The sequence below is a fragment of the Cyprinus carpio genome, chromosome B19 (assembly GCF_018340385.1).
Source record: "Cyprinus carpio isolate SPL01 chromosome B19, ASM1834038v1, whole genome shotgun sequence".
Classification (NCBI taxonomy): Eukaryota; Metazoa; Chordata; class Actinopteri; order Cypriniformes; family Cyprinidae; genus Cyprinus; species Cyprinus carpio.
Window position 1 is genome coordinate 27,540,172 of NC_056615.1, and position 12,229 is coordinate 27,552,400.

At 37.4% G+C, this 12,229-nt stretch overlaps 1 protein-coding gene across 1 annotated transcript; it reads right to left on the reverse strand.

The window, feature by feature from the left end:
* Positions 1 to 8,016: 8,016 nt before the first annotated feature.
* On the reverse strand, positions 8,017 to 11,989 carry LOC122140690. Its single transcript, XM_042745337.1, has 6 exons — positions 11,855 to 11,989; positions 11,278 to 11,327; positions 10,603 to 10,887; positions 10,244 to 10,489; positions 10,045 to 10,113; positions 8,017 to 9,938 (listed from the first exon to the last, which is right to left on the reverse strand). Coding segments are annotated over exons 1-6 (825 nt in total). The 5' UTR covers positions 11,857 to 11,989; the 3' UTR covers positions 8,017 to 9,765.
* Positions 11,990 to 12,229: the final 240 nt, after the last annotated feature.

Sequence of the window (12,229 nt, forward strand, 5' to 3'; positions counted from 1 at the left end):
ATGGATTAAATCAGAAAAAAAATCCCCCCCCCCCCCCCAAGGACATACAGTATTTGTTCACATATGATATAACAACTGAAATCTGTTACCCTGGATCTCTAGTCTGATGGGTTTGTCGAAGAACATCTCTTGAGCGTCAGACTTTGTTGCACAGAAATAAAGACCCACATCTGACTCTGTTACTCCAGAAATAAACCAGCGTGGCTCTGGTGACCCAACTATCTGCAGTCATTTTCATTAGAGGGCTGTTTGGATTGTAGTTAGTCGGGAGTTTTCTTCCTGATTCATCTTTCTTTGCAGAAATCAGTAGATCAAGTTGTTCTCCAGATCTGAGGTGATACCAGGTGACTTCATATCGGTTTCTCATGCTGCAGTTCAGACTGGTGTTTTCTCCCATCTGAACCCTTAACAGATCAGAAGATCCTTGTACTGATGCATCTGGAGAGACATTTATAACATAATTTTATACTATGTTAATAGCTATTGTATTTGAGGTTGATTTGCTAATTTCAAATAGTTTGAAATAGAATAAATTTACCACTGGATGTGGTTTGCATAATCCAACAAGAAAATACACAGAAGAAGAAAATGATTTTCTCCATTGTGTCTGTTGTTGATAAAGGTGTTAATCAAACTAAAGGTTCCAACACAAAGCAGAGTGTCACACCCCTGGACTCATTATGTTGTGTCTTCCTCCTGTGTTCCATGTTGGATTTACCCCTGTGTTGGATTAATAAAGACTCTCTCGATTACTCTTGACTCTGTGTTCCTTCCAGCAGTGTAGCGTGACAGAACACCTGACCTACAAATGTTTAAATTTCGTGTTTACCCTCCGTTTGTTTTCTGGTTTTCCTCAGTCCTTTTGTTTCCGTTGTGTTTCATGGATCCCCTCTTTCGCCCTGAATTCCTCCTCCTGCTTGAGCAGGAAGGACGTTCTCTCGAGGACCATGCGAGGCAGTTCCTGTTGCTAGCCCATCTCACCACCTACCCAGACGACGCGCTCTGCGCATTCTATAATGCCAGCCTCAACACTGCGTGCAGAGCGCCGTCGTCTGAAGATGGTCCTGGAGAGGAATTCCCCGCATTCGTGGAGTGGACTCTGGCGAGAAGCGGGTCACCTCTCACCGTCTGCCCCATGGAGGATCTCGCCAGGTCCACTCTGGACCCAGAGCCCAGCCCACCATCTCCCTGATGTACAGAGCGCATTCCCGAGCCTGCCGCTGACAGAGAGCCAGAGCCCTCCGCGACCGAAGAGCCATCACAGCATAGAGCGACAGAGCTGAGGGTCGCAGCGGAGCCAGACGCCGTGACGTCAGACCAGGTGTGTGAGCCGGCAACAGTACCCACCGCAAGGGAGAGAGCTGCGGACGGTGTTATGGCGGAGTGGAGCTCCGCCCCCTGCATCGCGACGGGTGAGGAGCGTCTCGCTGCAGCCTGCGGTGGACATCCAACCCGGCCCACATCCAAGTGTGACGTCACAGACCACGCCCATGTCAAAATACGTCAGATTCTCAATCATTTTGAAACAGGAAGAAGCATCGATAAGAAGATAATTTGTATTGTTTGCCAACCGCTAAAAAAGAAGCTGTTGTTTGCCATGTCGGTAAGTAAAAAAAAATATCTTTGGTCTTTACCAAACGTTGACAACTTTAAGAACGTGTGCGATATTTGTGTGCATGTGCATAAACAACAGTAAGTATTTTTAATTTCAACTTCACACAGGCACGTTATTGCTAGCAAAAAATATACTTATATATATATATATATATATATATATATATATATATATGTGTGTGTATGTGTGTGTGTGTGTGTGTTTGGGGGTGGGGGGGTGAGATGAGTGTTTTTATGTTGGGGGGGTCTATCTATCCACACATGTATGTATATATGTATGTATGTATTCGTGGCATGCATGCGTACACACACACACACACACACACACACATACATATATACATACATACATGTGTAGATAGATAGAGAGACAGATAGATAGATAGATAGATAGATAGATAGAAGGCACAAGTCTTACAACATAAAATAAAATATGAATCAATGTGCAATATTTTTTTATACCCTTCCCCCCACACATAACACTCATCTCACCCACTCAGACACACACACTTCATCCCTCTCACACATATGTACTTACCTGCCTCCACCACACACACACACACACACACACACACAAACACACACACAAACACACACACACACACACAAACACACACACACACACACCCGACATCTTTAATGATATACTCTGATCACAGTACACATTCACAGTAACTTGGTTGGGCAACCGCATCATTTCACAATGTCTTGCTGGATAACTCTGTGTATGCCACAAATTATCTTTTTATTCTTCTATATTAACGAAAAGATCACCTAATGTTTGTTTGTCATGTTTTACAGCATTCTACACATTTTCAGCCCAAGCCTGATGCAGGGCAGTTCTCCCGGGTTAAGGGGTCCCTGCTGCAGTTTCACCAGTAAAGAAAATTACTTGTTACAATTCACTTGAAGGACCACATAAGCCATGCAGTGGTGCATGGAGGTATGGTGAGAGCATTTCTTTAGATACTGATTGATTTTTGTGGTTTAAAATCATAAATATGTTTATGTAGAATGATGAGGTAAATAATTTTTAGTGGACACATATACCCCCAACACGTATGTATTCTCTATTTTTAACAGGTGCGCCAAGAGGACATAAAGTGGAAGTTTGTAAGGGACATTGGTCCAGCGTGGTAGAGTCTTCGTGGGTTATTCTGTGGGGAGGTGACAGGCCCTGCCGTTCTCCAGATGGACAGTAAAAATCAACAGAATGCCATCAGAGACTACCTGGAGGGAGAATCGGAGGATATATTGAAGCAAGGAATCTCTCTGTGTAGTCTATGTATGTATGTGTGTGTACTGCATGTCAAGAACTGTTTATCTGATCATTCAGCTGCTCATTTGGCACAACCAGTCAAAAGTTTTTGAACAGTGAGATTTTTTTAATGTTTTTAAATAAATATCTTCTGCTCATCAAGCCTGCATTTATTTAATCTGAAGTACAGCAAAAACAGTCCAATTTTAAAATATTTGTATAATATTTTGCTTTTGTAATATATTTTGCTATTTAAAATAACAATTTTCTATATTTCTATTAAAATGAAATTTATTCCTGTGATTTCAAAGGTAACTTACTCCAGTCACATGATCCTTCATTCTAATATGCTGATTTGATGCTCAAAAAAAACATTTTATTATAATTATGTTAATACACTGAAGACTGGAGTAATGATGAAGAAAATTCAGCTTCGATCACAGGAATAAACTGCATTTTAAAATACATTCAAATAGAAAGCAGTTCTTTTAAATTGTAAAAATATTTCACTTTACTGTTTTTGCTGTGTTTTGGATCAAATAAATGCTGGCTTGGTGAGCAGAAGAGACTTTAAAAAATAATAAAAATCTTACTGTTCAAAAACTGGTGGTGTATATTATTATTATTTTATTTTTTTTATTTTTTTGTAAAATAATAAATATAAAAATACCCAATGAAACAATGGATGCCTCATTCATTCATCTTTAAGTATGTGGAGGACCTGGACATGTTTCATATCAAGTTGTGATGAACAAGGCCTGAAGGTTAATGTCATGTTACTTATATAATCTATCAATGCAATTTTTATTCAGCCTAAGTATGTGTAGCCTACTGCATATGGGGAACTGTTGATTCTATCATTCAAATGTTAACACTTTATGATAAGTGGAATAAATCTTTAGAAAATTAAATGACAATTATACAATACCAACTTTTACAATAACTTTGCATACTTTTACAATACCAAAATCTAATTGTCCCCTTTAAATTTGATGCATTTCAATTTTGCCTTGGGTAGGTCAAAATCGTTTTTTAATAAATGTGAATTTATCTCATTACATAAATGAACAAGGTAAGGTTTAAAAGTTTTAATTGACAATTAGCCTACTTTAATCAACATAAGCGTTTTAGGAGCTGTTATGACGACGAAATCAGCTCCGTATATTAGACATATTAAATATATATTAGATTTAAGTTGTGCCATTTTAGCCTAGACATCCTTTACAAAAATAAGGAAACGTGTATTAGTAAAACGAAGGACAATATTATTTAATATTGATCCCACTAACTTCCATAAATTGCTTCAACATAATTCCGGGTTTCCAGGTACGGGGATGGGGAAATCACATGAGGAGACGTATTTGATATGGGCGTGGCTTTCGTTTACGTCACACTTGGACGTGGGCAGGGTTGTGTCGGGATGGGCGTGACTTCTGACGTCACACTTGGATGTGGGCGGGGTTGGATGTCCACCGCAGGCTGCAGCGAGCCCTACTTGCGACGGGTGAGCGGAATATGGAATGCTAATAGGGCCAAAATGAGGTGGATTTTATAGACTGGGAATCTGACATGGAGGATGAACTGCCTTCTCTCCTCTCTCCGACGTCTCCGCTGGTCCCGTCCAGCCCTCCTTCGTCCTTGTTTTCCTTGTCCAGCCCTTAGGGGGCTTCCAATTCTCCAGTGCCTGTTCCCGAGTTAAGCCCAGGATGGGCTCCTGTTCCAGTGATCAAAGGAAAGGTTCACAAAATTTTTAAAATAAACAAAGTCGTTTATTAAGGTGTTTAAAAATACAGAGAGAAGAATGGAATGACATACTGCATAGAAAATGTACATTTTCCCACATATTCCCTGAGCAAATCAATGTTAATACAACTCAAACAAAAGAAAAAGACAGTAAACCTTAAATATTTCCAATTGTGAAACTCTTGCACACTTTCTCGTATTTAATGCACTTACAGTATACATCACAGTGAGGTAATAAGAAGGACTTTAGATATATTTATCATTTGGTACAGTTTTTAGCGAACATTAAAGTCCACCAAGCCTTTGCTGCTTCTAGATTGCAAAGTAAATAACATAATATATATATATACATATATATATATATATATAAAACATTATCAAATTCCATATCAAAATATATTATAAAAACAATTAAAAAATACTACTGTATCAAAACGAATTATGAAATTGAAAAAGAAGCAACCCCTATTTTTCAAATATATTTTGTACATTATTATTATTTTTCTTTCTAATACAACTTTGTGTTTGTAAAATGTGCTATAGAAATAAAGTGGATTGGATTGGATTGAAGAGCAGCAAGGAATAAAATATCTAAAAATGTTTAAATGGGAAAAACATTTTGGCAGGAACACAGACTCAACTTTGAACGTGCTTCTCGTGTTGACACACATTTAAACAATTTAATACAAAGAATTCATATTGACGGGAACAAATTCAAGCCAGGGTAGGGTCAGTGCAAATCCAATATAAAGTGGTTATATGTGTTCTCATAGGTTATGTGATATATTTGAAAAGATAGTTCGAATACAAAAATCTGAAATGATTTAAAAAAAATTTTGCTGTTGTTAGGTGATCTTGGCCCCTGTACAGTTTACTGCAATTGTGTTCTCTTCCCATCTTCCCCCTTCTTGCCTTTTTTTGTTTGGATTGATTTAGACTTTATTCTCGATTATTTTGACTTTATTCTCTAAATATTTCGACTTTAATGTTGTCATTTTAGTTGCTTTTTTTTTGTGCGCATGATCATAAATATTACAGGTTTTATACAAGTTAAGCTCTATTCTGGGAGATGCTTTTGATTAATAATCTTGACCAAACTACCTAATATGCTACTTTTTTCAACAAAAATATACAGACACAAATTATTACTCTGGTTTTTATGTCATAACTGCATTACTGTACATGGGTTTTCAGAAAACTTGAGGAAGTAGGTTTTTTTTTTTTTTTTCCTAAGGTAATGTAAAACGTCTCGGGTTACGAATGTAACCATGGTTCCCTGAGTAGGGAACGAGACACTGCATCCTCTAGGGGTCGCTATGGGGAACACCTCGTCGTGACCCGTGTCTGAAGCATACAAATGAAAAAACACCAACGAGTTGGCCGGCGACAGCCTCTGACGTCACTACCGGTGCGACTATAAAACAGGCACCGGGAGAACACGTCATTCACTTCTTCGTCTGAAGCTTGCGTCCGAAGCATGGCAGGGAGCTAGAGGACGCAGTGTCTCGTTCCCTACATGGTTACATTCGTAACCTGAGACGTTCCCTTTCAAGGGAACTTCGAACTGCGTCCTCTATGGGGCCCTATGGGGAACAGTATACCCACGCCGCCATGCTGAGGGGAGTGCAGGCCAGAATCATGGTGAACACTAAGTACCAACTCTACCATTTCAATGGGAGTTTACCCCCGGAACGTTTAGACGGCTGTCTGTGACAATACCCCTTACGCCCAAAGGCCTAAGCTACATACCCAACTTAATTGTTAGGGCCTCGGCCCGGTGGTAAAGCTAAAGGCTTGGAATCAGGAAAGATTCCTTTAAAGGGATACAGCTAGGAACCTAGCATTTTATACTAAGTCTTACCTGTCACACAGTGGCTACAGCTTGCTTCCTCAAAAGCTTGCTGAAGGAGCTGTCTCAACAGATCTCCAGTAGCAACACCCTGTATAGATAGGTATCCGAGGATACATGGGTGGAGTGGCGCCCAAGATAAACGGGGCTTTTACCAGCTCAAGAAAGGGCACGAAGCAACCGCGCGAAGCCCTCACCATATAGGATTTTATAAAGAACGCAGAGTACTAGCGTGCGAACTTACCACAGTGTGGATTTCAGAAAGTGTGCAAAGACTTCACGTGCACACTTACCATATCATGGTTTTTTTTTTTTTTTTTTTTTTTTCAAATACTGTTCTAAGGAAGGGCTCTCGTGGCACTCTGATAGAGCAGCTCATAGATGGAATGGTGCATCTCAAAAAAAATATGTTTGAGAGTCATCAACTCGATCTGTGGAAATAATGCTGGAGCACTCTGGGAAAAACAGTGAACTCAGTCTCATATGAGAGGAGAACTCCTGAATCCAGAATAGCACGCTCATAGGCGACCCTTCTTGGAAAAGGGGAGCGCTGCTAAACTACCACGAGAATCGCCCAAATTGCACGGTTTTCTAAGATGAAGCCTGCCTCTGGATATAGCCAATTAGGCAGTGCTTCGCTGATGTTGGGTCATGTCATGTGGTGGTGTCATTTTCACTCCGCGATCGCCTGATTCGTAGATTCATAAATCCGTCAATTAATTCGCAGTTGCATCCCAGCCTATTGCACGTCAGCCTGATCGACTGCACAGCGGCAGCCGGCAGGCCAGAATGACCATCAGGCCACCGGGAAATGTCCCGGTGCTCCCGATGGCCAGTCCGCCCCTGGTTGTTAATAAAAAGTGTATTCTTCTGTAATTCCTGCTCTTGAGTGTGTTTTGAGTGCTCCTCCCGGACCAGACCGGGTTAAAATTAGTTAGACAACAATGCAGAGAACACTAAACCACAAATTATTCCCACTTCCAAAAATACCCACTTCATATCAGTTCAGGTGTTGCATTACAAAGTTGATTTACAACATCAACACACTGCAAATATCTGTTAAACATACTCATGATTACGCAGTGTAGTTTTTTTTTTTTTTTTTTTTTTTTTTTTTTTTTTATACTGGATGTGGTCTTGCAAAGATATTTAGTCAACATTAGATTTGTGAGTACAGACATCAATATTCCAGGTTTCATACAACATACTGGAAGCCCTATAAACAGCATCTGGGATGTAATTTTGATTAATGATAGTTTATCATAATACTTAAAAGTACTTTAAAAAAAATTTACAAATACAAGTCATGTCTCTTCTTGGTTTACATGTCATGAGTTGAAATAGTGTATGTAACTTAACAGACAGCAGGACTATATCAGTCTCATATTAAGACATGTAATTTTTAAGTATTCTGGCTAAACTTTCATAATAGTGCTCATGTTTTCTGGTATTATTTATTTTTTTTTTTAAAGAGGAAAGAGGACGTCATTTTTAAGGTCACAGTCACTTTAGCCTTTGGTGATCAAAGGAAAAATTCTCAAGCTGTAAAAAGAATAATAATAAAAAAGGTCATTTTATTAATATATACATACATATATACAGTATATATATATATACCATACAGTATAGACAATCTTAATTTTCCCTCTTATATACAAAACAAATCAATGATAAACATGAGTGAAATACAACCGAAAGGAAAGAAGAGCACAGAAAAATTGAAACTTCACAAGACATGACTGCTCTAATTTGCATAGATTTGATGATCAAAATTGTGAAACAGTGAAGGACTATAAATTAATTTGGTACAGTATATAATGAACAAAAAAGTTGTGCTGCTTCTAGATTTTTAAGTTAAATAACACACATTACAAAACTATAAAATTATCAAATTCATACAAAATACATAATTGAAAATAAAGAAATATTACTGTATTAAAAGTGGATTTGCCTTTTTTTCTCAGTATATATTGTAAGTATATATAATGCAGCTTTACAAATAATAGTACCTTAAAATCCCATAGTAAGCAGAAGGTAACAGCAGCAAGAAAGAAAAAAACTCTCTCGCAGGCTCAACTTTGTCTGTCCTCTGCCTTGTGTTGACACACACTGTGCAAAACATACATGACCAATTACAGTAAAATCATATTATCATATCATTAGAGGGAACAGTCAGTGCAAATCAACATGAAGTTGGTCATCTTTATCCTATGAACTGCCTTCTAATAGACTTACTTTAATCACACAGTGAGTTTATAGACTCTGTAAAAAAAGGCAACTGCATAGTTTCCAGTTTACGAAACCTGTCCATTTGAGTCTTCAATAAGAGGAAACACAGTTTTCTTGAAACTTCATAAAAACCTTTGTCAGAATTACCCCAAATGTTGTCTCAACTCAAACACCAGTTTCATATTGCTGAAATGTTAAGACTTTGTGAGTTCCCAGCATGCATTGCAGCATGAATAAAGTATGCAGTTACTGTTATAGGATTATTGGTTTTTTGTTTGCTGACTTTTTAAACGTTTTCATTGTTGTTTTGTCATTACTGTTTGTTATTTGTTGTGTTGTGTGATGTAAAAAGCTCATCTCTCGTTCTCAAGGTTTTTTGTGTCAAGTACTGAGGCTTAGAGTATGTTCACCTACTTAAATCTATTTCCTGGACATCTTAGTTTTGTAGGATGCTTTACAAAGATAATGCTGTCTACAAATAAGACTGCGTTGTCTGTTAAGGTTTCTCTAATATTTCACTATGTTCTCAATACAATCATTAGAATTTCCTTATGTCCTTAATGCTAAAATAAACTGATAAAGGAATAAGTCCATGTTTGTCATTCATAAATAGATCTAAAAATGGTGGCTTTTTACAAAAAAAATAAAATAAATAATAATAATCCAGGAAAAAAATTAATTACCTCAACAACAGTAATTTTTGCTTCAGTTGTGACAAGAATATTTCTATTAGCAAAATAGGACTTGCATGAACAAGTAAATTTATGTTGGCTAAACAAAGTATCTTTACTGAGAAGAACTTTAAAAAAAAACTATCTGAGACAACTCCAAACGCTTACTGCAATAAGTTACCTTGTTTATTTTTTTACATTTTTTTCTCAACTATTTATTTGTTGCAGTAAAGGTTTGCTTTTGCTTTTATGAAGTGACATACTCAGTCAGTTTGCTCATCAATTACAGTGATATTATGGCACACCTTTAGCTGCCAGTATAGGATGACAGAATCTTGTTAGTGTTGAAGGCAAATTCCAATAACAGTGGTGTCACCAGGTGTTCAGGGCTCCTGTGCAGTTTAATCACATTCAGTTAAGATCGTTAGAGGTTCCCCAATACCTCTGGGTGCTCTGGATTCCTGTCCTGGAGCCGGCGTGTAACCTCTGGGCCAACATCGCCATATGATGACAGCAATCACAGCCAGAACCAACAGAAGTCCAGAACACACTCCTACTGGCAAAAACCAGTGATCTACAGGTGGAAGGGGGAAAGTGAGAAGAGTGCACAATTATTATATTTTTTTTAAACTCACTGCTTACATTTTTGTAAAGCTCTCAGTGCCTCCTGTTTTACTTACTGTGTTCTTCAGTGTCACCAGTTTTGTCTTTATCTGTGTCCAGTTTTCCCGATGATTGTGTACCTGATTCTGTACAGGATATTGAATGGTTAGTCACACAGTTTAACATCAATTTGTTGTTCAAATCCTGATGAATGAACCTCAGCTGTCTAAATGCTATAAAAATAATATTTTCAGATATCCACTGAGTTTCTCTCACCTGTGACTGTCACTGTGATCAGGATTTCTCCTTCAGAGTCCAGAACTCTGTATGTTCCTGCATCATTATCCGTAAACACTTTAATGATCAGGTTTTCATCACTGACATTCATTCTATCACTCCAGACCCCATGACCTCTCTTCCACACCTCCTTCCACCCTTCACTGGAGTTTTTCTCCACTTTATTAGCAAAGGACATCAGAACATGCATTTTTAGTGGCGTGCCTGTTTTCACAGAAATCTCGTCTGAGGAGAAACACAAAGACATCAATCATTATTATAATGTTTAATCAAATGTAATAATTGAAAAAAGAAAAAAAAAAAACACACATTGATGGTTTGATCAGTTATGAATTTACCATGAATATGAAGTTGGTATATCCGGTCCTTTTGCTTTGCCACGTTGGTCTGATCATTCTTGTAATGGACTCTCAAAGTGTATTTCCCAGCGTCACTGAAGCTCAGATTCTTGATGACGACATCACAGGCTGCTTTTTTAAATACTCTACATTCTTCAGTCTCACAAACATTTATGTCTTTTGAATCACTGAATAACTCAACTTGAACAATCGTATTGGCATTAAATTCACATGTTAGGGTGACATTGCCTCCAGTTTTTCCCGTCACTGGTATATCTGTGTTTCCTGCAAATACAAACCATAAATATTAATTCAATAAAAGTATCAATACTGAAAAATAAATGTGGTATCTGTTTATTCTCTGTAATCAAGCTCATCATAAAATATAGCTATTTTAGTCAACTAGAATGAACATACATATAAATGAAGCCAATAAGCAGTGGCACATTTGAAAATTTTTTCATTCATTATACAGTAGCACCAAATGTTTATTAAAAAGATAAATCAGTGATGTAATATGCTGGGATATGCATATAATATGCTGGGAAATTCAAATCAACCAATCCACAAATGTCAACAAAAGTCACTTGGCTGAGTGACAAAAGAGACAAACAACTGACTACAAGAAATAAACACAATTTATGAACAAATTGAATCAATTTAATTGATACTGACCTTTATGACAGACAAGGGCAAACAGCAGCAGCAGATTGAAGAATCTGAACCTGATAAAAGTACAGAAGAGCTGTTATGTGGTAGATACAGACACACATCACAAAGACATTAATACAACTATAAAATACTTTGCTGTGTGGTAAAATAATATACAGCTGACCTCAATACAGCCGTCTCTAAACTTACAGATTCACTTTCATTTAAAGATTTAACACGTAGATCTGACATGATAAAAATGTCTAACAAGAGACATCAAACTATAATGTGCAGCTTTGATTTTAGTTTCAACCCAATGTCCAAAGGACAAAAACTGAAAGTCATAGAAATTCAGTAACTGTTACCTAAAATCATTTGATTACAAGCAATCTGTATAGAACAATTTGATAATTACATGAATAAATCCACCAATAGAAAACTTCAACATAATATTTGTTCATCATTATAATGGTAAATATGTTGACATTTCCTTAGCATCATTAGCAGGTTAGCAGGTAACTATTTTCCACCAAAAAGGAAAACAAACAAACAAACAAACTTTTAGTATAATAACACAAAAATCCACAAGCTTAAAACTTACATTGTAAAAGTTCTGCATAAGTCTTGCTTTCTGTGTGTCTAAACTTTGTAAACCACTGCGGATTTAACGAGACCTATGTAAAAATAAAACTGAAAGTATAATAATTCCCACACAGTTGAGCTTCCTGAGTCTGAGCCTCAGATGGAGGAGTATGATTGGTCTTTATTGCCCTCTGCTGGTTATTCTAAGCAGATAAGTGATCCATCAGTTTGCATTAACCCTTTGCTGACAAAACACTGTGTGTAGATTTGTCCAGACAGTCCAGATGCAGTCAATTAATGAGGACACAAGTAATAATAAGACAAAAAAATAAAAATAAAAATCCACCAAACATTTTTCACCTTCTGGCTCTTTGATTCCACATACGGCTGCATT

What these genes read in the sequence shown, in the direction of transcription:
- LOC122140690 (XM_042745337.1), bottom strand. An exon ending in TGCCCTTGTCTGTCATAAAG is followed by an intron (nt 10,888 to 11,277) that starts GTCAGTATCAAT and finishes TTGTATTTGCAG; the next exon opens with GAAACACAGATATACCAGTG. An exon ending in TGGTGACACTGAAGAACACA is followed by an intron (nt 9,939 to 10,044) that starts GTAAGTAAAACA and finishes TTCCACCTGTAG; the next exon opens with ATCACTGGTTTTTGCCAGTA.